This window comes from Parambassis ranga, chromosome 7 (assembly GCF_900634625.1).
Source record: "Parambassis ranga chromosome 7, fParRan2.1, whole genome shotgun sequence".
NCBI lineage: Eukaryota > Metazoa > Chordata > Actinopteri > Ambassidae > Parambassis > Parambassis ranga.
The window spans coordinates 9,372,291-9,399,365 of record NC_041028.1 but is presented as its reverse complement, the minus strand read 5'-3'; the positions used below and the strand labels follow the sequence as shown (position 1 = coordinate 9,399,365).

The 27,075-nt window shown below is 43.8% G+C and overlaps 1 protein-coding gene across 8 annotated transcripts; it reads right to left on the bottom strand.

Annotated features, from left to right (window-relative positions):
• Positions 1–292: 292 nt before the first annotated feature.
• On the bottom strand, positions 293–25,931 carry kmt2d (lysine (K)-specific methyltransferase 2D). 8 transcript variants are annotated; one of them, XM_028410296.1, is made up of 56 exons: positions 25,579–25,931; positions 25,305–25,484; positions 22,896–22,978; positions 22,618–22,729; positions 22,279–22,481; positions 22,008–22,117; positions 21,708–21,870; positions 21,281–21,452; positions 21,061–21,175; positions 20,770–20,948; positions 20,360–20,676; positions 20,134–20,253; positions 19,221–19,987; positions 19,006–19,128; positions 18,797–18,910; positions 18,576–18,680; positions 18,311–18,492; positions 17,890–18,054; positions 17,592–17,701; positions 17,428–17,472; positions 17,138–17,326; positions 16,900–17,058; positions 16,686–16,808; positions 16,345–16,472; positions 16,132–16,267; positions 15,960–16,049; positions 15,793–15,870; positions 15,528–15,686; positions 15,342–15,411; positions 14,928–15,166; positions 14,728–14,801; positions 14,532–14,582; positions 12,836–14,437; positions 12,581–12,754; positions 12,228–12,364; positions 10,289–12,054; positions 10,092–10,215; positions 9,853–9,934; positions 9,706–9,772; positions 9,379–9,611; positions 6,502–9,276; positions 6,273–6,422; positions 6,037–6,201; positions 5,802–5,949; positions 5,642–5,723; positions 5,388–5,560; positions 5,104–5,228; positions 4,875–5,004; positions 4,427–4,548; positions 2,957–4,340; positions 2,725–2,861; positions 2,453–2,583; positions 1,987–2,272; positions 1,771–1,844; positions 1,563–1,671; positions 293–1,465 (listed from the first exon to the last, which is right to left on the bottom strand). In XM_028410296.1, the coding sequence occupies exons 3-56, from the start codon at positions 22,942–22,944 to the stop codon at positions 1,373–1,375; spliced, it is 14,916 nt and encodes a 4,971-aa protein (XP_028266097.1). In that variant the 5' UTR covers positions 22,945–22,978; positions 25,305–25,484; positions 25,579–25,931; the 3' UTR covers positions 293–1,372. The 8 variants fall into 8 exon arrangements, with proteins under 8 accessions (XP_028266097.1, XP_028266096.1, XP_028266101.1 ...); XM_028410295.1 differs by having other exon boundaries at positions 25,305–25,931; XM_028410300.1 differs by having other exon boundaries at positions 15,960–16,046; positions 25,305–25,931.
• Between the last annotated feature and the right edge of the window lie 1,144 nt (positions 25,932–27,075).

Here is a 27,075-nt window from a genome sequence, read left to right as displayed (position 1 = left end):
TAAAGTTTAACAACAGTCCATTTAGTAATACAGAGAGGAAGAGAAATGACTCGAAGGTTTAAGTTATGAGAAGATTTCTGGGAGAATCAAAAGCATAAAATGGGGGACAGTAGTCGTGCATCCGCAGGCTTCAACTGTGTGAAGCAGTCTGCTAATGGGTTAATTGTGGACTTCATAATGTTCAAAGGAATATGTGATCCTTGAGCCATTCACTCACACCATTACTGTCGCGAGCAACTCATAAAAGGTGGGTGTTATTGTGCTTCCACACAGCTAATAGCATGATTCTGAGATGCATAAATAAAAAGAAAAAAAAGCAAAGCTACATCAATATCCAGGATGATTTGGTGGCACACAGGACACCCAATAATGTTGATTGTGATTTTAATGCAATATCTTATCAAAAAAACTGTCATATATTTCCTCTGTATAAATAATTCATGAATAATAATTATGTTGGCTCATTATTGTAAATCATCATCAGCATAGAGTAGATAGAGCAAACCTGCTGCTTAAGGTTCCCTGCTTGTCCGAGAAGGCTAAGCCCATAAAAACAACCCCTCCCCCCCAGAGTACAGAGTAATTCCACAGTAGCAGTTAACAGTTTTTATACAAAGCAGTCACTTCCCGCTAAATCAGTGAGGTAGACTGGGTCCAACACATTTTGGCTCCCATACACAGTCAGAAACTTCTGGTGTCACTGGGAGACACAGATCAATAGCATCTCAAATTCTATATCAACTATTTTTTTTCTTTCCATCGATCATATGTAGTTCTTACAGAGCCACATCAAGATTGTCTAGCTAGCCAATATCCGTGTTGTCATGTGTCATCAATGACCTGATGGGAAAGTGCCTTTTTTCTGGGAGGAGAGGGGGGGAGGTGTGGTCAGGTGGGACAGGAAATAGGTCCGACTTAAAAATGCATCCTTAAGTTCGTTCTTAGTATTTTTATAATGGCTTTTTGTCAGCGCTCCAGATGAGCTCTGCACTACGAGTACTGATATCAGAGGGTCAGAATCATTTGGTAGATGATGAGGATTTGTTTTCCACCCACTGTAAGCTTATTGAAAAGAGAATAGTTGAGGGGAGGGGAGAAAGGAGAAAAGGGTGATTCACAAAGTCCAATTATTATGTTTGTCCCAGCATCATGCTGTGGTTGATGTAAGGTGGTTGGTTGCTTTTATTGATTAATGCTCTTCAAACCTTTGGCTACAGGTGTCAACACAACAGTCTTTCGATAGCGGAGGCTGCGATCCTCCATCTCTTTCAGAACAGCTTATGCACTGGGTATGTAGGATTCAAAGGCTTTGGCGCAGGAGTGTTCTGGGACCAGTGAGGGGGAATGCTCCATTTTTATCATTTTCTTCTGGTTAGTTCATCCACTTTCGGCAATTCCAGGCTCCACAATGGCAAGGGATCTTGTGCTGATCATCCTCAAAATCAAACTGGTAGTCGTATGTGAGCTGGAAAGAGAAAACTTAACATTAAAAGGAGCAAAAATACAAAAAAAGTCTCACCAACCAAGAAACTCAAGGTAATAAGTTCTCTGATGCATTCTACCTCTTCTCCCTTAGGGATCCTGCGGCTGGAAATGATGATGATCTTGTCTTCTTTGTCAAACGTTACAACCTCAGCAACACAGTTGGGGGCACATGAATGGTTGACATAGCTGACGAGGAAAAAAAATGTGATTAAAAACATATACTCGAGGGTTTAAAAAAATAAAGAAGAAAAAAAAGCAGACTGGTTTTTACAAACTGACACTTACCGAGCTGGACCACCTGTCAGAGTGGCATCAATCACCTGCTCATTGTTGATGCGAAACATGTAGATTCCACGATTCTACATTGGGAGAAGAAGGACAATGCCTTTTAATGAAGTGCAGTCCAGCTATACAACCAATCAGGGCAGCCCCACCCCCCAAATTAGTTTTGTATGTAGCACCATTAACACAAAGAATTGCTTTTTGTGTAATTGGGAGTACCTGTGATTCGTAGATCTTCTCACGACGGTTGGCCACCTCATTTCGTATGACAGTCCCAATGTACTCAATGACCATGGTGTGCTTCTCTAGATCCTTTGCAGCATACAGGCCAAGGCCCTGAATGCGTGAGCGTGCCAGATACACATTGTTCTTCCACTCAGTCTTCAGGCGCCGGTACTGGGAGGACTTTGAGTGAACAAACTGCTTGCTGTATGGTGTGTTAAGCTCTCCAGTGAATGTACTCTGATAGGCCTTTGACACGCTGGTGCTGTTTAAAGTGTGGGGCCTTTAGAAAAACAGAAAATGTCAATAAATCTTTTGTCAAATTACATCAGAAAGGCAAGGTTTTTTGATATACACTTATCTCACAGGACTGGATGAGTTTTCATGTGAAGGACAAAGTGAGTATTCTGGCATATTATCAGTGAAATTTAGCTGTAGTTGTAGTTTATTGCTAAACCCTTACCTCTTGCACTGTGTGGGGACCTTCGGCTCAGAGCGGGCACAGCCAGTGGGATTAATCATGAGTGGAAGCTCCATCAGTGGGTGCCGACCATATCGGAACTGATAGTTCTGGCAGTTCTCCACTCCAGGCAACTAAAAAATACAATTGTAAGGTAATGAATAACAATTGATGAACATGATTTTTAATAATTTTCTGTAGTTTTTGGTACAAAAAACTAGTTACACAGGGGTCACAGACTGGCATAAACCACAATTGTGATGCTTTGTTCTTACCGACTCTGTGATTCGCATGACAGCATGAACTGTGAGGCCATACATTTCCTCTCCCTTTACATGCTCAGTGAACAGCTTCAACATGGATGATTCATCTCGGAGTTTAGCTACCTGCTGAACCACTCTGTCCCAGATACCTAGAGAGAGAATTCTCATTGTCATTGATGAGGAAGGTTATTTAAAGTGGAAAAGTACAACACAAAGATACCAAGTGGGAGATCATCATTCTTACCCTGTGGTGTAGTGTCACGGTAATGCAAATCCTCCATGCCATGCTCCAGGACACGCACCTCAAACAGGGGGCGGCCATCATCTTCACTGATCCGACAGCGATAGCGACAACGCTTGTTGGGCACACGTGTACTCCAGTAGATGCGTGTGGCCTCATAGCCAACGGGAAAGATGGCAGTGGGTGAGTGGAAGTTTGCCATTTGTGATGGAAGCAACTGGCCAATGACATGAAAGATAAGACCACCAACGCGAAACAGGTGAATGCGGTCACCCCTCTGTAAGATGCTGGCAATTTGCTTCACCTCATCACGCTCAATGTAGACACGGCGCAAAACTGCAAATGTACTGAGTTCATCCTCACTGGGGCCCTTCAGTTTATGCTGGGTGCACAGCATGGTCTTATCCTTAAAGAACATGCAGCGAGCTCGGATTGCACAGGCAAAGTGATAGACATTCGGGCAGCGCAGTCTGTTGCAGCTGTTAGTGGCCCCGGTTTTCTGGCAGTATGCGCAAAGAGTCCGTAATCCGCGACGCAAGGCTACCTCCACATTGATGAGAGCCCCTCCCTGTGTCTCATACACCTCTGTAGACCACAAAGCACAATTAAGGTGCACCCAGAGGTCCACATCAATGTTAAGTAAACGGCCGGGTCCATCTGTGGCACCGTCACCTTCCTCATGGCAGAAGCAGCATTTGCGTTTATCCCGAGGCAGCTTTTCTGGTCGAAGGGTTATGCGCAGACGTTCCATCAGTTCAGACACCTCACGGCTGCTCTCTTTTTTAGACCCACCCTTGCGAATGGAAATGACAATCTGAAGACGCTTCCAGCGAATCCCCTTCCATTTTTTCACTTTGGGGTGTACCAGCTCCTCATCAGGTGAGAGAGGCCTACGTTGCTTAACCACCGTAGGGGAAGACTCCATGGTGCTGGGAGAATCTCTGAGAGGTTGAGCTGGATTAGTGACCAAATCCTCCTCCTCCTCCTCTTCCTTCACAACTACTGTCGGATGGTCATCAGTGGGAGCAGCAGGCTCAGAATCTGCAGAGGCAGGTGGTGGATCAGTGACTGACTCTGGAGGTACAGCTTCAGACTCTGTGACATCATTTGGTTGAGCAGCATTAGCAGAAGGTTCAACATCCTGTTCGGGCTCTGTCTTGGTCCGGATGTTGGAAGGACTGGGCGGTAAGGGGGATGGAGGAGCAGACTTTTTGGAAGGCTCAGCTTCACTAGCTGTAGCTGGGAGGGATGGAGAAGGCTCAGGAGGAGATGGTGATGGGGGTGGAGATTCCTCCACTGGTATAATAGGAAGATGCCGTACATCCAAGTCACTGACATTGGTTGTGTAACAGTGTTGGACTGGTTTGTCTTCCTTCTCTGGGAATTCCTGAAAGACAAGTGCACATATGAGATCTATAACTTTAAGACATATGATAAAGAACTAAATAAGTACATAGACCTGTCATAGCCTACCTGTTTAATAAGTGCCAGAATGTCCACTTGTTTCTTCAATGTACAGCCAGGAAGAGATACGTCAAACTGCCTTAGCCAGTCATCCTGACTAGGTGAAGCACCATCCTTTGTACATAGTACCCCTGAAAAACAAAAACATCTAAGCATTAATCTAAATTTATGGATTGATAAATCTGAACCCTTGCATTTGGACACAGCTCCATGTCATTTTGGTGTCCTCTGTAAACTGGTCCAGGCCACAAAAGAGAACCACCAAAAATGAATAAGCATTTTTTTTTCTTTAACCTTAATAGTTATTTAGTAAGTAAAATCATCTCCTCGTGCCCACTTTGTACTGTGTATGGTTTTGACACCGACTCACTCTTATACTGTTGTTGTAAGCTAATTAACATTCTAACCTGAAAACACATCACAACAATCACTGTGCCCAAAAGTCGTTAATGCCTACCAGTCTGGCCCTTTCCATGCCCGTCCACTCCAGGCATGTCAGAGTTTTGGGAAGGAAGAGTGACCTCATAAGAACCTGGCATCCTAATGCTGAGCAACTGGGCCATGGCCATCATTACATGATTCAGTTTCTGGATAAAAAGTCAGGTGATAGTTAGGTTAGCCTAAAGGCTTATCTTTAAAAATCATATGTATAGTAGTATGTAAAAACAAATCATGTCGTGAAGTACCTTGGCAGCAGCAGAGGACAGTGTGAAGGTAACAGACACCTCATTGCTTTTGGTATTATCCCAGTGATTGGTTGTGGAGATGACTTTGCTGTCAGGTGCTTCATTTGGTTTATTTTCTGGGAATGCTATAAAAAAAGAACAAATGCAACTTTAATTTAGATTTTAGCTGGTTTTAATAGTATAATTAATGGTAAAATAAAATCAAACATACTGATGTATCCCTGTAATTCATTCATAGGATGGGTAGATTTGACAGTATAGCTGTAGAATGTACCGTACTGTACCTGGGATGGCAGTGCGCGGTATGAGGGGTATGATGGGGGATATTGCTCTCTCCGTCTCCTCCTCTTTTGGCTCCCGTAGGTGGGGAAAACGTGGTGTTTCTTCTCCTACATTACTCTCTGGGGAGGATGCAGGGATGATGCTTTCTGGAGCATCCTCATCATCACTCTCCATTCTGTTTAAAAACAGGCACTTTACAACAAGAACTCTATGTATTGTGGCTAATTAGGAACTCAAGATAATTGTCTTATTGTACCTGATGTCCTCATTCTGGTTGTGTGGTGGGGTGGGAAGAGCTGCCAGAATGTCTACACTTTTTACCTCCTCTGTAACAGAATCTGTAAAAAAAAAATGCTGTATTGGTTTTTTTTTTCCTATTTAGAATCAAATTATTGTGTATCTGCATGATAATGTACCCATTGGCTCCTCTGTTGGCTCTGTATCTTTCTGACCTTCAGACAATTCCTCCCCAGGAGTCACTCCATTTAGAAGCTTATGTTGTACTGATGGTGGAGGAGTAGGTGGCAGGGAGGACGGTGGTGTTGGAGGATTGCTGAGGTTACTCTGAAAACCACAAAAACAGGTTTTTCTATATGTAGCATTACATACACCCTTAGTAACAGTTGATAATAAATGTGTTACTTAATTTACCTTTGTAAGTAACTGAGAATAGTAGTCTGGGATATTGTCCAACACTGCATTTCCAAATGATCCTTTGAGCTGGGCTTTGCCATTGGCTGGGCTGCTTCCGAAGGGGGCAAAAAGATCCAGACTGGCAGTGATAGATGGCTCCATCAGGGGCAGCAGAGAGAGACCCTGAAAAGTACTTGCCCATTAGTCGAATAACAAAATAACATTCAGAAAATTTATTTTGCCACTCTTTTTACCTGTTTGAGTTGTTTTATCAGAGCTTCAGCACTTTTACCATCTTCTTCTTTCTTATTCTTCTTCCGTGCATTAGGGCCTCGGTCTCCAGCAGCCTTATTAGTGCGCTTTGGTTTTTGTACAGGAGCCCTTTTTGTTATAGACTGCAAATCCTGTAAAGGAAAAGAAAACATGAAAGCCATAAACCACAAATAAGGGCACAAATATTGAACACACTTGAGAAAAACAAACCTCCATATTTCGTGGAGTTCCTTGAAGTTTTTGCTCAAGCATTGCTAGTTTGCTGTTGATGTGACCATTGATCTCATTGTGTATCCCTTCAGAAGGCCTCTGAGCACCAAGCTGAAGATTCTTAGTTCTCAGTAGTTTCTGCAGTAGTTGCTGTCCAGTCTCAGATCTAGGTCCGTGATTCCCAGGGTCTCTAGCCATGTTTGCAGCATTCAGAAAACTGGTGTTTCCAGAAGTAACTGCCTCCCCTGCAGCCTCTCCTTTTATAACCCCAGGATGAGGCTCTGTGGTAGCATCACACTGAACTTCTCTTGGTTCCTGTTTAATGTTCTGTGTTGTGATCTTGCAAAAGTCCCCTTGTGTAAGAGGAACGTGGCTTTCTGTTATCTGCTGTTGCTGGACATTGCTTTTCTGTGGCCCATTGGAAATACCTAAGCCCGACAGAGAAGGTTCAGTGCCTGGTGTCTGAGTTTCTACTTTTAGTACTGGACAATGAAGAGGACTCTTTGCTCCAGGTGACCTAAGTGGAGATGCCTTGACTTGGCTGTATGGACTGCCCCGTCCAGCCCTGTCAGCTACAGAAGGGGAGGAAACATGGGATGAATGAGGTGAGGCCGGGTGGGCTGGGCTCATCCCAAAGGGACCTCTTGGGGAGCATGCATGGGATGGAGAGCCTGGCATGCGGCCTATTGCCATTTGTGCTTGTTGTTGATTCTGGATGGGAGTAGGTGGACGCATCCCTATAGCTTGATTAAATGTATGCCGTTGTGGATCCCCAGGAGAGTTGGGTAATGGCTGACGTGGAGATGCTGGCCTCATCATACGGCCTTGATCCATGGGGGAACGTGGCAATGATGCCTGACCTCTCATAATTTGTTGCTGCATCATATCCCCTACTTGTGGCTGTTGTCCTGGCATCATTAGTCCATGCTGTATCTGCGGTGAAACACCAGGCTGGCCCAACAAGCCTGACTGTTGCTGACTACCTACTGCTCCAGGATGTCCCATGGCTCCAAATGGCATCTGATGGCCTTCCATTCCTATCATGTGCTGTCCAACCTGAGGTACCTGTGGCCTCTGCCCCTGTTGGAGCTGCCTCTGTGCAATCATGGCCTGGATGTGCTGAATCTGCTGGTTTGGGGGGAGATTGCGAAGCTGAGGATTCTGAGCGATAATAGCCTGAATGTTGATAGAGGTACGAATCTGTCCAGGTGGGACTCCAGGTCTCTGTGCCATCATTCCTTGCTGCTGGGCTCGGATCATTCCCATCATTGCCTGTTGTTTCTGGTGCTGGGCCATGAGAACTTGCTGGTTTGGACTATGGCCCATTAGTATAGGTTGTGGCTGACCAGGATGGCTGTGGCCTACAATTGGTTGTTGTACGGTAGGATCCTGTGACTGCTGTGGGGTATTTTGAATAGCTTGTTGATGTTGACCTAAAAAATCAACTGGTTTCCCTTCCTCTTTAACAGTTATTAAACTGGGCTTGTCCGTTTGTTGGTCATGAGCATTTGACGCTGACATTTGTTGCTGCTGGGTTATAAAAACCTGGCCTTGATGCTGCTGCTCTTGTATCTGTTGCTGTCCCAGGTCAGTTTGATGATCATTTGCAGAGCCTTGTTGGGACATCTGGCTGGGAGTGGAGGGTCCACTCTGCTGTGGAGGTGTTCTTGAATCAGGGCCATGTATTCCTCCCTCTTTGAGGCCTGTATTTTGACTGTCTGTAGAACCCTGTGGTTGAGGTGTGTTATTTCCTGCCGATGGTGAAGTGCCCATTTGTGGGGTAGAAGGTTGGGTTCGCCCTCCTTGTTCTTGGCCTGGCTGACTGATTAACTGTGTTGGTTGTCTTTGCTGCAACATTTGTTGCTGCTGCTGAATCTGGGCTAAATTCTTTGCAACATTCTGCTGCTGCTGGGATGCAAGCATGCGCTGGGCAACAATGTTTTGTTGTGGGGTCATTTGGACCTGTGGTCCTCTGAGGCCAGGGTGACCTGGAGGACCAACCACAACCTGTTGACCCATCATCATCTGAGGTCTCTGTTGCTGTGAAGGTGCAACTGGTTGGCCCGCCATAATCCCTGGCTGAGCTGTCATCATGGTTTGTGTATGGTTAATGGGCTGGCCCCCTACCAGGTTTTGAGGTGGTGCAACCACAGACTGGCCTCCGGCCATTCCTTGCGGGACCTGCATCATGCTCTGCTGATTAGCTTGATGGGGTAGCATTCCCTGTTGTGGGTTGGGCTGTTGTTGAGCCATAAGTTGGTTCCCCATCATTTCAGGCTGTGATTGACCAAGTAAACCAGACTGTTGATTTGGATGTTGCATTGGTTGCTGGCCCATCATCTGCTGCTGTTGATGAAGCTTTGCCATCTGCATTCTGTGTTGAAGTTGTCTCTCTTGAAGTAGCCTGGGGTCTGCACCTTGCATTCCTGGCACAGGTGGGAAGAATCCTGTTGGAGCCCCAGGAGGACCTGGTGCCCTGGCACCAAGGGCTGCAGGAAGCTGTTGTTGAGCTCCTGCAATGAAGGGTTGCCCCTGGGGCATTCTGACAGGCAACCCAGTTTGAGATATCATACCAGGGTGCTGGCCTATCACTGGTGTTCCCTGCTGAACCATCATCATCTGGCCAGGTATCTTGGGAAACACGTGAGAGGGCCCCCCTTGTGCACCTGAGTGACCTGGGGTCAGAAGACTGGAGCCTTGCTGCTGCTGATGCTGCTGCTGCTTGCTTCTATACTCTGCAATAAGATTGGTGTGCTCCTTCTGTTGCTTCCGTACCTAGAAAAAAGTATATGTATTATATTATATACAGATATGAATTTATATGGGCTAGATATTTTTACTGTGACAAAATGTTTGCACTTAAATACTACAACACACCTGGTCAAGCTGTTTCTGAATTTTGCTTTGCTCTTCTGTGACCAACTTCAGTTTCTCTGCATCTGCCTCAGCAAACTCCCTGCCAGCTTTCTTAGCAGTGCGCTGTTTAGCACACAGTGCCTTGCGTGATTTTCGGTGAACTCCAATCTGTTCTTCCAAAAATTTTAACTGCATTTGTAGTAACTGCTGGGTATGAAGAAGCCATTCTTCATATTGGTGTTGTTCAGCATCATCTATAACAGAAGAGGAAACCATAAGAGATCCACAAAAGAGGATGGGGAGAGGAAAGTAACATCTTTCAAATGACTCAAAACTGATTAAACATACTGATGATTCCTTGCACAAACTGAGGAGGGTTAGGTCTTGTCTGGGCAGGATCACTGGCTTCTCCCTCCTAGGAACAAGAACAATACATTTAGATAAGTTATATATAAAACAAACAATATTAAACTCTTCCAAACTACCGGTATATACCTTTGAAGGTCCAGATGAAAGTTGACCTGGATCGGAGCCTGGAGCTGATGCCAGCCTCTGAGCAAGCAGAGAAACTTGTTGCCTGAACAAGAAGGGAAAAAAAACAACTGTAAGCATACTTATATAGCAGTAAATTAGGTTTCTTGCATTGAAAAGAAATCTCAGTTCTGGCACAAGATCAATTTTTAAAAATGCAATGTCAAAAAAAATGAATGCTATTCAACTATTCACAAAAGTACCTGTTAATGCCAGGGGGAACAACCATTGGATCCTGTGCCAACACTCTTTTAATGCCCTTAAGTGCCACCATCTTTGCCTTGGCAATAGGATCCATGATGTCATCAGTAGCAAATTTGTCTAAATCTGCAAAAACAAGACACATTTGTTGATAAGGGATGAAACAAAACTCATTATAGATAGGTGTTACTAAGCGTACCTTTATCTGGGAAGAAGCTGTTGGCCAAAGGTGTCTGTTTAACCACTGCCTGAGGCTGTGGCTGTGGCTGCTGTTGATGACCAAGACCTGTATGGATGCCTGGCTGCCCTGGCCTCATCATGGCTTGCTGCTGGACCATATTCATATGAGGTGGATGTACCATTCCAGGTCCCATAAGCCTTTGCTGCTGCTGCTGCTGTTGCTGCGGTAACATCTGTGGAGCACGGGGTACCAACCCTGACTGAGCCATCATTCCTTGGTGTGGTGGACGATGATGGTGGGGATGTTGACTGGGGAGGCCAGAAAAGTGAGGCGCCATACCTCCCTGCTGGAGGGAACTGAGCTGCTGCTGCTTCTGCAATTCTTTCTTTTCATGCTCCAGCAGATCTTGTATTAGAAGAGGCAGTTCACCATCTAAAGAACTCTCTACCTTTGCCAAATCAACAGCAGGGGAGTGCTGCCCTCCCACATCAGGTAGCCCTAGTGGATCATCACCAATATCTCCATGTGGAACAGTTGGTTGAAATGGATCAGCTTGCCCTGGCAAGGAGTATGGAAGCCCTCCTAATCGAACAGAACTGAGCGAAGCAGACTGGTTTTCAGTTTGTGCAGTCTTGGCTGTTGGTGTTGTCCCACCAAGAAGCATCGACACTGCTTCTACCATTTCATCTTTCACCATAGTCTGTTTTGGCTGTAGCTGAGTGGCCAGACCAGTGTCCTCTATTTTGACTTTAGAGGCATCAGCAATCTCCGCAGAGGGTGGCAGCTGGGCTGCAGACTCTCGTGCAGTAACAGGGACTGTTGTATGACATCTCTGGCCTGGCTCCCCCTTGCATTTTTCTTCCACTTTAATCTGGACTGATCTAGAGGAAGAGGAAGGTGCTTCACTTTCTGCTTCCACTAGTCGCAGTTGGTCTGAGAAGACATCTTTAGGGTCTCCTTGGTCCAGTTCAGGGTCTGTGTAAGCCAATAGGTCAAACTCATCACTGTTAAGCAAGTCATCTAGATGTGGATCATTCGTTTCAAGGTTGTCCAAGTTGCCCAAGTCATCATCTCCTTTGTCAGGGTCCAAGTCAAGAGCTAAATCATCCTCATCCTCCACACCTCCATCCCCTTGAGCATCCCCCAAGCCCACGAGATCAGGCTCTGGTAGCTCCTCACTGTTTTCTACCGTTTCAGACTGGGACCCTGAAACTAGACCTGGTGGTGGAATTCGATGCTGCTCAGCACTGGGAGTGCTTGGAGTGGAAGAAGCTGCCTGAGGATGCAAGTGGTGCGGTTGCTGTACTGAGCCTGTAGGCTGGTGAGGCAGTAAAACTGACAGTCCGCTGTGTGGTAAGCCCAGCTGGGAGTCACTGCTTCCCTCTGTTTGAACACCACCAGGTTGAGCTATGGGATGTTGCTGAACATAAGGTGTTGCCATGTCTTGCTGTGGAACAAAGACACGTGGTCTGGGCTGGGGGCCACGGGGCATAAAATGGGGTCGTAGGGGTAGCATCTGAGAGTTGTGTCTCAGTTCGATAAATTGTGGTGGAGGTCCTTGAGCCATTGGCTGCACTGTCTCTCCTCCATGCCCAGGCATCATTGTGTGTGGGTTACCCATGCCTTCCATTCCTTGGATGTTGACACCTTGGTTGTGCGTGTGTCTTATGCCTATAGCCTCCACGCCAGGCTGGGGGAACCTCCTTGGACCTGACGTCTGCCCTTGCCACTGAGGAAATGGTGGACGGGCAAACATATTCTGAGGTCTGGTAGGCCCTGGTAGCCTAACAAAACAGAGATGGACAAAGATGAGTCAATTTAAATCAAGCTTATTTTGAAATATGTGTAGGACCTAATTTAGAGCGTCATTTACTATAGCAGTAGTAAGTTAGCATTTTTTTAACTAACTGGTTCCAATAAACACCAGAAAAAGTACACACTCCAGTGAAATACTTGCCTTAGTGCACTAGGGTCAATAATGGCAGGGGTTCCTGTAGGTGGTGGGCGAATTAGCTTGTCATCCATGCCTCCAGCAGCCATGGATATCTTCCCCACCATAGTCGGCTGAGCTCCAGCAGTGGTAGCAACACGTTCCTATAGCAAGTAACAGAGTTTTGCTCCATTTATTTGCAGTACTTTATTGTCAACTTTTGTAAGTCACAAAAAAAGTGCTAGCTTTCATTTTTTATAAATTCTACTGCAAAACAGATTATTGATACAAGTAGATTTCCTTTACTGAAACATTACAATTGTAGCAAGAGATTGTATCCATAGTGTTAATGCCTTTCTGCTGAAGGCAGGTACACACACCTGTGGATAAGGTGGTGGAGCTCTGTGGGCCTTATCTTGTTGAAAGGCTCCCATCTCCCCTCCAGACCAGCCTGGCGATGTACTGCCAGCAGCGGCAGCAGCAGCCTCCTTTTCTTGTCTAATGGAATTTCGCTGCATTTGCTGTCTGATTAAGAATTCCCTCAGTCTCTGACGCTAAAAAACACAAAAAACATTGCTTAGGAAAAAGACTTGGTTATTGTTTAAAATGCTGTACAATAGTTAATGCTTAGATACCTGTCTGTGCTTCTCCAGTTCAGAGGGGCTAAGTCCTACTAATGAAGGATCCTGCACTGCTGGAATATCAGGCATTTCTTGATTGCCTGGCAATGATGTCTGATGAGGTATGTCTGGAGTGTGAACAGCTGGTACTTCTTGAGATCCAGAAGAAGGTGCTACCACAGTTTGCGGCTGTGGCTGCTGATGCTGACCTTGTATCATTTGAGTCTGCTGCTGGGTCATTTGTGAGCTCCCTGTACTGGGGCTGCGGCTGAAAGTAGTGGGTGCTGATGGTTTACCAGATAGAGGATCCGCTACAGTGTTGTTGGTGGGATGGACTGAAGGTGGCTGGTTAGGATGAGGTGAAGTTTTGTAATTTGAAGTTCCTTCTGAAGACAATGAGGGAGTGCGGGGAGGTTTATGAAGAGAAGCAAAAGGGTCTCTAGATTGTGGTCTTGATGGTGGCTGAGAACAAGGGTCTGGGGATTGGAAACGAGGGGTAGCAGGAGAATGGACCGAGTAAGCATCACTGGATAGCCCACCAGGAGTGTGGGGAGAATGAGAGCTTCCCTGGGACTGTGGGCTGGAGGGCACTCTGGAGCACTGCTCCTGCTGGCCTGTAGGGTGTCTCTGGGGCCCAAGAGAACAACCATCACCTGACTGTGGCCTGGGAGTTAGCGGTGGATGAATATGGGGATCAGAAAATGTATGTGAGGGAGACTGCCTGTAATTTTCAGAAGGGTGGCTAGGGGAAGCTCCAGAATGAAGTCCCCCACACTCTCCTTGGTGCATTCGTGGTGTCATTGGTGCTTTGAATAAACCATCCCCAGACTCCAGCATCCCTGCCGGAGAGCCAGTTGATGGCTCAGATCTTCCAACTGCAGAGGAGCGTGGAGAAGGTGCACTCATATCTGCCCTGTACTGCCCTGTACACGCAGGCGAGGAAGCCACTGCAGAGGGTGATGAAGATGAACTATATTCTGACCTCCCCACCCCTTGCTGGGCTCTGAAAGGGTCTCCGTAATGGGTGTTGTGGGATGGTGAGAAAACTGGTGACTCTCCAAGCCCAGGACCTCTGGAATGAGGACTTTCTGGAGGTCCAAGGGACTCTTGAGAACCTTGCTGTGACTGTGGCAGATGACCCTGTTGCTGCTGCAGTTGTGATCTGAAGTAAGGGTCAACATGCTGAGCCCGTCTGGGAGTTCCAGGAGTTCCTGGTTGCATGTCAAAAGGGCCAAGACTGGCTGGCCGTCCCTGAGGAAGACCCTGTGGGCCGGAAGCAGAATAACCTGAGGAAGAGGCCTGTAAGGGGCTGGCCCCAGCATGAGAGAAGGGGGTGTTTGGGTGTGAGTGAGAATGGGGTGACTGAGGAGGAAGCTTAGCCAAGGGATCAGTCCGAATATCAGCTGACAAAGGGGTTTTAACAGGTCCATCTGAGAAAAAGACAGAGGATGATCCTGAATCTGGGGGGAAGGGAAATGGGCTTTCTGCAGAGCTGGGTTGGGAAGAGATGGACGTTGAGCCTGAAGGTGGAGGGATCTGAAGGTGTAAACTCGGCCGTTCTCCCTTCACACGCCCTGGCTCTGGCTTGACCTGCCTGCACACCTGACTCTCTGCCTGCTGTGGAAGGAGAATATGAGAATAAACAAGCAACATTAACAGCATAATAATTTAACACACCAAGTCAACAAAAAAAGTTGATAATTTATCTCACCTTCTGTGCCTTGTTAATTCTCTGTGCTGCTCGGTTATCTTTGGCCTTTTGCTACAAAAAGGAATTTGAAAACAGTGTAACTTTTACTTGTTTATATAACAATTTTCCTGTATTTTCACTTTTCTGCATAAGAAATTGGATTTTAGGACATATGTGTAACAAGCAGCAGCAAACAATTGATGATATAAAAACCTACCAGATATGGAACCTTGTCAGCAGCTGACACTTTCCTCCAGATCTTCATGATCTGCTTACAGCGACTAGCCCAGTCTGGTAGAAAAAATATGAATATATAGCTACTACTCTGGAGAAATGATGAAAATTTACTTTAAAAACTACCAATTGTTGCAGTAATAAGTTACACATGATAGTATGATATTTTTCCTCCACACTAACCTGGGTAGTCTTGCTTGAGAGTAGGAAAGTTGGTATTGGCATAAAGAACAGGAGAAATGGTTGAGAGCTCTCCCAGCTCCTCATCTTTCTCCCAGCGCTGGAGACTGCGCTGGTTGTAGGACAGTCCATCACCCTCAGCCTCTGTTGGTGTTGGTGGGGATGAAGGGGTTGCTGGGGTAGAGGGAGTGGCCCAAGGGCTTTCCTCACCCCCATCTGGACTGAAAAGTCCTCCTCTGTCACTGTACACCAAAAGAGAGATACAGACTTAAATAAAAGGCTACACATGTGTAAACATCAGGAACATTTTTTTTTACAAACTAGAAAAAATAAAAACAAAATGAAACACCTTTGTTACATGTGTTCTGGCAGAACTAACAAAATGTAAAAAATAGGCAAGTCAAGTAGTTATCATACCGCATGTCAAAAAATGGTGACTGAGAGAGACCTGGGAAGGAATCCATCATTCCAGTTGAGGGCAGGGACCCTGCAAAAGATGTTTAAATTCAGAGCCCAAACTTGTTATACCTTTACTTTTGTCTAGAATCAAACAGAAATATAATTTTAAGTATATAATGATCTGCAGGTCTTCCTTTCACACACCTGAGAGGACAGCTCTTTGTGGCAAAGTGCTACGATTGAGTTCTCCCTTATTGCCCTCCAAGATAGGCTTCATGCCCCCCAAAGAAGAACCGTCTGACACTCCCAGAACCTTTTTGAAAAATTGCTCAGAGTCCTGACTCTCAACCCCTTGAGGAAGACCTGACACACATGGACAACAGCATTAGATACGATGTTGTTCAACTTTTGATTTAAATTGGGTTGTGTCACATACTAAATATATCCAAACACCCTCTTAGGAAATTACCTTCACTTTTTTCTGCATCAGAGTTTTGAGGATCAGTTGACGCCTGGTCCTTCAATAATGAGGATGGTGTAGGAATTCCTAAAATATAAAAAAGAAAAAAGAAAGAAATAATCCCTAATTAGTTGGGGTAATAAATTTATAGCTTCAGTGTCCATAGTGACACTTACCTGCACCGTCTCCCTGAGCCTGGGGGGCCTCACCCCCCTCTTGCTTGAGAGGAAAATTTCCTTCCACAGTCAAATCCCTGGCCTCAGCTGCTAATAAAAGCACAAAAGTCACATACTGTATACTGGTCTCTTCTACACCCAGTATCAAAAATACTATGTAAGAAGTTCTTACTCTCTGGAGAAGTCATTTTGACACCTGTAGGTGCTGGTAATGAAGGTCGGAAGAGGCATGCACCTGGCCTCTGCACCGGAGCCATCATCACAGCTTTCTTACTCAAGTCTATTAGTGTCTTCCCAAAGAAAGCCTCCTGCAATTTATTAAAAATGTTACTTATTACTTGATACCATGACTTTCAAAGTGTCAAATGGGCAAAAGCCTACACACCTGAAGATAAGCTGGAAACATGTCTTCCAGTTTACTCTTCTTCCGTCCCCGGCGCTTCTTGGCCTGTTCCTCTCCCTCCACTGGTTTTGGATCCATTATGTTATCAGTGTCAGGGTGTGGTCCTAAACATATATACAAAAAAAGAAAAAGAAATAAATGATCACATAGCTACCATTTAGTTTACTATTACTATGGCAGATAATGTCAAACTGACATAAAGCAAAGTAAGCAAACTACTTTTGCCTGAATTTTTTTTAAAGTGTATAATTAATTTACATATAGTTTCACATATCATCATATTTGATGTATGATAATATAAATATTTTATTAATGGTACTAACCTTCTTCAATAGTTCGCTCTATTGGTTGTCCATCTAGCATTGTCTCTCCAGCCAGCTGGGCAAAGAATTCTTTCTTCATACGTGTATGACACTTCCTTTGTCGCACCATGAACCCTCCAATTCCTAGAAGTTATTTATTATATATTTTTAAGGATTTTGTTAATGTTAAGAAACATATATTTAAAAACTGCATGTAAAACTCTGGGATACTAACCGGGTCTATAAGGTTTCCTCTTTCTTTTTTTGCCGTCTTCTGTCTCCTCTCCCCCTTTAAGAGCCTCACAATCAGCCATGGCTTCAGTGCCACCCTCTCTGTCAGGGCTCCCAGGTCCTTGCTCCATCTTGGATTCACATTCCATTGGTTCCCCACATCCTAGTAATAAACAAAATTAAGAATGAGGAAAACAGCCTGAAAATTGTTCATATACCCACAGTGTGAAAAGGGTGTCAACCTTTTCCATCCTCTCCTTCTCCTTCAACCTCTCTGAGGTCTATTCCATCAGGACCTCCGTCACAGCAGAGAGTGCCAAGACGGGACCGGCGCTGGCGTCTTTTGTGCAGAGGAGACATGGAGATGCTGCGGAGCAGGGACATACCCGACTCAGTCAGCCACACACCCTCCAACCGGTAGAACTGAGGTTCTGCAAATTGACATTCAGAAATGTGTCACTTCAATAAAACAAGCAAAACAGTCACACAGGATACTTGTGATAATAAATACAAATAATCCAAATTTACAAACCTGGCTCTTTGATCTTTATTGAAGCCATAATGGCTGACTCTACTACTGTGAGCAAAGGCAAAAACAGGTGGAAAAGGGCAAAAAAGCATATCATCAGTACATAAAAAAATATCGTTTACAAAACATAGTTTTTAGTTTTGAAATAACGTCTTTCTGAAACGTACCCAGTGGTTTTGGAACATATGGGGTGCAGGACGTGCATGCAAAGCCCTCATCAGAGGCTTGTTCTACCTCATCCTCTGTGTACAGACTCTCACAGACGGCATGGACCCATCTGCACGGGCACAGAGAAATAGATAACTATACACACTACTCACAAATCAAAGATGTTATAGAATAATTTATGAAATGAAAAATGCATAAATAATGTATTCCCTGTTTGTCATCTTAGCTGCACACTCATGAATTCCTCCGTTTCTGAGTCTGTAGTGTGCATATGTAGTTCTAAAAATCAGTGCTCACCGGTCGCAGTATTGACACTGTAAAAGCAGCTCCTCCTCCATGAAGTTCTCTCGACATACTGGACAAGTGACAAGGCTGGCACAGGGGCCACAGTGTGTGTAGTTGTTTTGCCATTCACAGTGGAAACCTGGTGTATTGGATCCACACTGAACACAACACACACACCTGGAGAGAGGAAGCAAAACACTCAACATTTATCTAACTAAAATGCAAAATTAAAAAACAAAATATGCCAATGTAAATGATGTAATAATATTTCTGTTTCTACAGAAGCAAGAAGAAAATGATGGTCCTTTGAATTGCTAATGCCCAGTGTTTTACATAATATGCAAATTTGCATGTATTCATTTCCATGTGACCCAATTCAAAGATACAAGGCTGAACAAAGCACTGTGTACTTAAGAGTTTCTTTCTTTTTTACCATTTGCACTTCCAGCCACCCTTTGGCACAGTGTGCAGTGGTGGGTCCAAGCAGTAGGTGTGATAGCTGACATCACAGTCATCACACAGCAGCAGACGGGAGGGGTCTGAAGCCTTTCCACACACCTCACACACAATACATTCCAAACAGCGCCAGCCCTTGCGGAGCATCGTCTTGGTGATCTACACAAGATATCAGGTTAAATCTATCGGAATTTACAAACTACATTCATAAAAGCACTATGAAATAATAACACTGTACTTACTTTGCTGTTCACACAGTAAGGATGGTAACATTGGGCACACTGAGCACATGCCAGCAACTGTCCCTCCATGCCCTTTCCAAAACTGCCACATACAACACACATGTCCTAAAACAGCAGAGAAATTGAAAAAAAATATAGTCAATATACTTAGTAGTTACGAGTGATAACTGCAGTCCTTGGCAGAGCAAATAGTTAAAGAATTAAACTTAGGATCTGGCTACCTGAAGCAGGACAAATTTATCAGTGTTTGAGAAAAGAACCACTGTGTTCTGCATGGTGTCGTCTTCCTCATCCTCTTCCTCCTTACTTATTCCAGTGTCTGTGGTCATGCTTAGCTGCCAAGAGGGTAAGAGCAAAGGTGGTTACTCAACACTGCAACATTTAAAATGTATCAAAACAAATTGTGAAAAGTCCAGAAAGTATATTTCACCAAGAATGCATCAATGCAAGAGGCCATGGCTTTGAGGCGTGACCTCCCACCACGCCCTCTTCCTCCACCACCACCACCACCACCGCGAGGTCTACGCTTCCCAGGGAAACTACTGCTTCTCCCCTAAAAGTCAAGGAAAAACCTTTTAAGTAACAAAAACTTATCAAGTGTAATCACTAAGTAAAAACAGACCAACTTGTACACGGTGACCTCACCTGTTTAACCCGTGAGCGGCCTGGGGATCCTCTTCGTTTTGCCTTCTCCCTGTCACTTCTGAGGGGTTCGAAGGGAAGCGAGTCATCAGTTTCAGTGAGCAGATTATCTGTGTGTGAACGGCCAGCAGGTATAAGGTCAAGATCCATGGAGAGGTGAGAATCTGGTTCTCCTGGAGAGCCCAGAAATCCACTGCTGCTCTCATCACCATGGCTCATATTGGATGTTTCATCCAGCAGCAATTCTGGCTTAGCCTCTTGCAATTCCTGCTTAATGTCCACAATATGTCCTTCTTCTTTCATTTGCTCATCATAGTCGTCGTCCTCATCCTCCTCAGACTGAGGTAGTAACCTTCCCTCTATGTCCACGGATAAAGAAAGAGTAGAGGGAGATGGGGGTTCTTGGCATGGGCTTCTCTCCTGCTTATCATCCATGGGCAAAAGCTCTGTTTTGTCCGCAGAGACCAGAGAACCTGGTAAGGTTTGTGTATCATCACTGAATGAATCTGTAATGTCATCAGATCCACTCTTTGCTAACTCCTGTGAAGGTTGATCTGAGGGGCTGGCCTCTTGTTTATCCTCCTTCTCCACCTCCATATTTTCAGGAGTTTGCTGTGACATTGGTGTTGGTTCTTCTTTAGGGCTGCTGATGGATTTTGTCTCTGCTGTGGGGTCCTGGGAAGGACTGCCTTGGGTCATCTGGCCGAGTGCCTCTTGTACTCCTTCATGCACAGGTAGACAAGCGGTCCCCTGTTCTGTTGTTGTACATTCTACATTCAAGATTAAGGAATGTGTGATTATCAGTATCATCATTTATGGATCTATAATTAGTTATGGCACATATCAGACCAATAAGGTACAGCTTTGTGTGCACCTTCAAATATGCACTGAATATTAACGGTAAGTTTGAGTTTACCTGTCGTCTCCAGCGGAGCAGCTGGCACATCAGATGTGACCCGTTCTGCTGCTACTGGCGGCTCTATCTCTATGCCTCCTTCTCCAGTGTCTGTTAGCGGAACAATGGCAGACTCCTCCCCTAAAATCAAAGGGTAATTAATTTACAAAAACAAATCTCAGTCAAAGAGGAAACACAGTTTTACAAATCCAATCAAACTCATGACAGGCATGATCTCCAGACTTACCCAAGTCCATGGATGTCTCCTTTTCAGTATCTTCAGTCTGAGCTATTTCTGATGTGCAATCCTGTCCTGATGTCACTTCTGATATGTCAGATAAGTCCTTCTCTGCTTTTACCACTTGGGTGTCCATTTGGATTGTCATCTCCACCATATTCACATGTCCTTCCGTTTCCTCAGATGCCTTGTTGGTCTGCAACTGTTCAGTATGTGGCTGAGCAACAGGCTGCAGCTGATCATCCTTGCAAAGCATGCAGATGACCTTGGTCTGTGGAGGTTCCCCTGGAGGCTCCACTGGTGAAGCACACTCATTGTGTACCCATCTAGGACGATTAGAAGATAATCAATAGAAATTTTTGCAACAATGAGTACACTGGCTACAAAATATAACAATATCCACAGTAAATTAAACTAACCTGTGGCATCTGCTGCATGACTGCAGAACGACAGATGGGTTGGCAACTTTTCTGCACACGCAACATGTAGAGCTGCGCTGATGCTGGCACCCTTCACATACTGTGTAGTTGTCAAACCACTGAGCCGAACCTGGCAGCCCCAGACCACGGACACCACACTCCATACATACACGGCACCTCTGACATAATTCACAATTTAAGGAGTGAACCAAACGATCAAAGATGTACATGAGAATAAATAACTAAATATAAAAATATAAATAACAAAAATCAAAAGCAAAACTGACTTACTCTGCATTTCCATGGGTCAGAAGGAAGAGAATCCATGGCTGGCTGGAGGCAGAATGTATGGTATCCCTTATCACAAGCATCACATACCAACATTTTGGAGTCCTCCCCAGGTTGTCTGAAGAAAAAGAAAAATAAACCGAAAGTAAAGCAGTATAAATGTGCTTGAAACTAATGTAGGCATTTTGCAAAACAGTAAGCACTATAACTGTATTTGACTCACCTGCAAGTCTGGCACACTTTACACTCTGGGCATTGCCATCCTGCCCGCTGGATGGGCGTGGCACCAATCTCCAGACAAGCTGCATGATAATGTAGCCCACAACCCGTACAGAACAGCAAATCTGTGAGCTCCCCCACCGAGTCACACACTGCACACCAAGATTCTTCGCCAGCTTTAAAAAAGAAGATGCGGAACAATTAGTTAAGTGTGTTGTAAAAGACAACATGGAAAAGACATTTTATGGTAACAAAAACCATTCCTATAATAAGGCTTGGATAACAACAGACAGGCTTTAAGTCTGACAGGGATAATGAAACTTTATTATTTAGTGTACTCTAAAGCTGTTTGAGCATCTGCATAATGTGGACATAACGCACTGTGAGCATGCTCTACATAATATTGACAAAAATGTTGTCCGTTCTCTTACCTAACTCCTCTGCCTTGTCTATGTGCTCTGGACAGAGAAGAACCAACCGCTTCATAGACTGAAAGGATCCACTGGCTGCTGAGCATGGGAAGTGGTAGAACCGCGAGCAGCCTTCAACATGGCATCGAATTGTTGCACCCAGCCTTTTGCAGTATTCACAAAGCTGAAACCAACAATAGCAATTAGTAGCACTAGACTTTGTCCATCCATCCATTTTCAACCGCTTGCACTAGAGTTTGTAGGAAAGGTAATTTTTATAAATATTATCATCTAACCAAAGTCAATACACAGTACACTTACCTGCTGTGTCCCTGAGATAACGGCCTTATCCACATTCTCCAGCTCCTCATCCTCTGTCTGCTTTATTCCCTCCGACCATGCTGCACACCAGTGGTGAACCCAACACCCCCCTGTCCATTTAAAAGACAAAACACCAGTAAAATATACAACTAAACTTCAACTCTCTATGTGTGGTCTCTGCTAAAAGGAAAACTATATTGATTTCTAAATTAAAACCAATTGCTACACAAATTCAATGCAATATACAATAGTAAAACGTTTTGAGTTAAACCTGAGTCATCAAGAAGTGCCGTCAGACAAGAGGAATCAGAAAATCCAATGGAAGACAGGTCATCATTTCCGGGCTGTGGCAGTGGGGAAGCTGATGGCTTGAGGGTTGGCCGCTCAGAGGATGGCCCAAAGTGTCTCAGTTCCCGCTGTCCATGCAGGCTCCGCTCCACACAGTTACAAAGCGCACAGGCACGAACGCTTTCTCTGTCCAGTCATAAGAAAAGAAAAAGGGTCAATACCTGAACAGAAAGTGATTTTGTTGTGCTTCCTAACAATTAACAATTACTCAACAATAAAGCATTGGGCAAAACAGTGTTTATTCTATGAGTGAGGGACTTACACAGGTGTGCTGGAAGAGGCTGCATTAGCACCAGACTCATCTTCAGCAGCAGGAAGGGCCTTGGACTCTTCCTCCAAAGGGACAAGCTGCTTTTCAGTAGCATTGTCATCACCTAGAAAAAATAACAATAGGATGGGATAATTGCATGAAACTTTCCGTACCAAATGTTACATTAATTACACAATTTCAAACCATTCTTCTGGGAAAATTTAAACACTGCCTTGTTCTCAATTATGTTTCTCTTACAGAGCCTGTACAGAATACAAATAACATATTACCTGTTGGTTCTGAGTCATTCTCTTCGCAGTTTGATTTCTGCTCGTCCATCCCCTGTACTGATTTTGACCTCCTTGACAGAGATCTGCAATTAGAAGACATACCATTTACTGTGGAATAGCTCAACAAATGAGCACACTATGCAAACCATCTTTGAGGATTTTACTTGAAGATGTCTGCCTAATGGCTGTGTTTACAGCATGTTTCATGACATACCACATATCCTCTATGATCAATAGGGAAAACATATCCAGTAAAAAGCAAAGGACGGTGCTATATGTCCATTTTCTAACATGAAACAAACTGCTGACTTGAATACAGATTGCCACTTGCTTAGACAGATAAAAGCATTGATCATAAGTCAGCATTTATTAGTCTACCCAGGAGCCCTTAAAATGCATCTCCCTTTATCACAGCCATCTCTATCCATCCAAAAAACACATTAAATAGAAAACGTATAGATAAAAAATACAACTAATTAAATATTACTGATGTATCTTAACTTCACACAAGTCCCGTGTGTTCAACTGAATACCGTTAGTATTAATGCAATCGAGCTTTTTCGCAAACTCATGAAAATAGCGCGAAGGTTACATGAGAGAGATCGTTCGGAAATCAAGTCAACTGTTCAAATATTTTACCCAGCAATGCATAATCCAAATCGGTAAGGCTGCTGTAAAAACCCACGAAATGTTATTACTAAAATGGTGTTTTTCTAAATAAAACAACCATAAATCGGGATACACAAAGAAAAGACAACTTCCGTATGTAGAACTTCCTGTTGCGGCGGTGCTCATTTCGTGCAGAAACCTGTCGTTCGCAACATAGTTCCGCTATGAGAGTCACACTACTAACATAAATACAGTAAAACAATGACAGGTTTACAGTGGTTTATCCGCACAGATAATAAAACGAAGCACGCGGTATCGTGTTTTCGCGTTTAAAGCCATTAAAAGACGGCATGTTAAAGAGTTAGAGCGGTTTAAATTTGCACAATCTATTTCGACGATATGTGACAGCCTAACCAATATTTGTTGATGCGGACGTGAATCTCCATACGTTACAAAACAGAGGAAATCCCTAATGACTCAAATCTGCCCTGATCTAAAGGTTTTAAAAGGCAACTGGCTTCAACATAGAGATCCAATGGTGTCTATTGCGTTATATTGAAAAAAAACAAACATTATTGTATAATCACCCTGAAGATAAACTAACATTACCACACTCACACACAAATGTAATGTTTCTTTTTCATTTTCAATGTGTCAAGTGAACGCAGATTCCTGTTCGAGGACGTGTGTGCTTTCCTAGTCTGTCATGGATTGGAAGCGAATTCATCACCAAATAATGCCGAAATAATGCCACACTAAGCAATACAAACGAATATGGATCTTGATCAAAATTACGTAGGTGTTTAGAATGTCGGTCCACTTAGTGGTTCAATGTTACAGCCAAAGCTCTCCAGAATTAAATTCAACACATCTAAGCGGAATAAAATATCATTCACAATATGTCACGCTGGCAGTGCACCAAATGCTTTCGTTTGCAAAATGCATTTGAACTAATGGACAAAATGAATTTCCTTTGCTATATTGTGTGGACGGTACATCTCCGTAACAGTTGCACCCTATGGCAGCAGCACTGCAAACACACTCTTTTTGAGAATAAACTAGCGCAAATCCATTTCCCCCAAAATCTTTATCATGATAGTTATTTGGGAATATGTAATATGTTTAGGTATCTAAAATTAAGTTAAGCTATATCCACAGCAAACCCATAACACGATGGCTAAGTTAACGTATTAACATCTTGGCTAGCAAAGTTAACATTAAAAGTGTTGACGCTACAAATTAACTTTCACGGTCAACATGTATGTTTTCAGTTAGTAGTGTTAGTCGACAACACAATTTATTTGCTGCAGTGACACTGTAAAAGCTATAGAGATTTTTATACTTGAATAATTGCAGTGCTAAGCACTATTCTCAATGTAAACATCGACTTCAAAGGGTTGTTACTGTCCAGCAAATACCCATGCCCATGTCACCGGCGACAAGCTGGTACGGAACGGCTAACAACTACCAATGGTGACGTAGCAGCAAAGTCTTCTAGAGCGACAAAACTACGAAAAATACAAAACATTAACGCACCGAAACATATACTTGTGACATGTCAGACGGTCACTTTGTGGATCACACCATAGAGGGAGCCAGCATAGAACACATTTCAACCTAAAGTTAGCACCCAGGTAATATAGCTAGTTCACCAGCAAGTAGACCGTCCCATCTTGTCGAAGCTAAGAGCTACATGCTATCGATAGCGGAGCTAACACCCGGTCTAAGGTCAGGGTTGGTGTGTCTTTAGGTATGTCTGTTGCAAGAAGTTAATAAAAGGTCACGATTAAAGCAGCTTACCTCACAAAAGCAGTGTCGTCTCCTCATGCATCAGCAAAATCCAAAGAGCCACACAGCGTCCCAAAATGCTGATGGTCGCTTCATTTTATGTACCGGACTAACGATGCGGCTAGCCGGCTGGAGGGAGAGTGGGGGAAGTGCACGTCGGCGGAAGGCAGGCTGTGCGGTAGTGTTAGCTAGCTGTTCAACCAGATGGATAATGCTATGATTACTTAGCCAACCAACAACTTGAGCTTTGTGTCGAGTGGTCGTATACTGCCGGGGAACTACTAACCACAAAGACAAGTATTCGGTCAGTCCAAAAGACGTTCCCCGGCTTCATGCAGCCATGCAGGGCTTCCAGAAACTAACTATCAGGCTGGTTTCTTGCCTGTGGATTTAGCTTGAAGGCTAAAACCCCAACATTAGCTAGCTTGTGCTCTGTTCTGGAATCTCTAACGCGAGGTCGTTGAAGCTATTGCAAGTTGCACTAAATGTTGTATCCGCAAATTACAGCTCTAAATCTTGTTGACACGCCACTAAATATATTTTTTCTTTTAAGTTTTTGTCGACTGCAGACTTTCATCTAGCTAAATCTGCAGCTCATCTTTGCATGGGTACCCTTGTATGGGTCACTAGCATCTCTTCACTTCGCTAAACTGCGTTGCGTCTGCACAAGGCTTTTCCGCCAAGTGGCTAGCTGGCTGCTAGCATTGCTAGCTAATAACAACTACGTCAAAAATTAATTCATGTGCTTGTGCTTTATTACTACATACTATTAAATGCGTTAAATTATGTATTTATTGATGGACAGCCCCCTCGCAATGTTGCTGAATTAGCACACGATTTAAGATTTTAATCTGGAGAGCACGTAACACTGAAATATGGTGGATATGAGATATTAGGTCATTAGATTTTCGGATCCAGGGAAGCCATTTTTCATTAGATTGTTATGATTGTAAGACCAGAGCTGCTCTGACATGCTTGCTGATGAATATTTGTGTTAAACGCACAGAAGGATCTGATTTTGGCCAACTCAGCTTAATGTTTTCTTGATTAAAAAAATCATTTGTTCATTCAAATAACACATATTCAGTGAATCCTGGGTAAAAATCCTTAATTCTGCCTCTATTTTATTTAATATTGTTGCCTCTTTGTGTAGCTACCGAGAAGGCCTGGGAGTGAATGAATTTAATGTGCAATGATCAGAAATAAGCCTGGACCAAGTCTTAAGCAGGTTAAATCAGTTCATGTACTCTTGCTTCATTTCTACATCTTTAGCGTTTTTTCAGGGTTTGTGGCCACATTCAACCCCAAATTATATTATTAGGTTTATTAGGTTTAGAGCTGTACTGTAATAATGTCATTGAATGTGAACTCAGCATAAAATGTGTGGGGCTGGAACAGAGTTGTCAGCTGTCTTTATCTGTTCAGTTGCCTTATCACTGTGAGAAAATAACAGTAGTGGATGACCCAGGAAGAAAAGGCTGAAGAAAACCGTTCTTGGAACTGCTCAAATAGTTACACACTCAATTTTGAGTATATGTTTTAAACAAACAAAAAAAAAAAACATAACATCAAATCAGTTGCTATGAGAATAAGGGCAGAAAGCACAGTTTTAATATGTTAACCTGTTATCTGTCTTATAAAATTTGTCACATTCCTAGATTTGATTGACAACTATTTCTTTCATTATTTTTGTATGTGCATATTTACACTTGTATATAGTTATAATTATTATCAAGACATCAGTGTCCCCATGTGACCCTTCATGGCCCCGTACTGAAAAAAA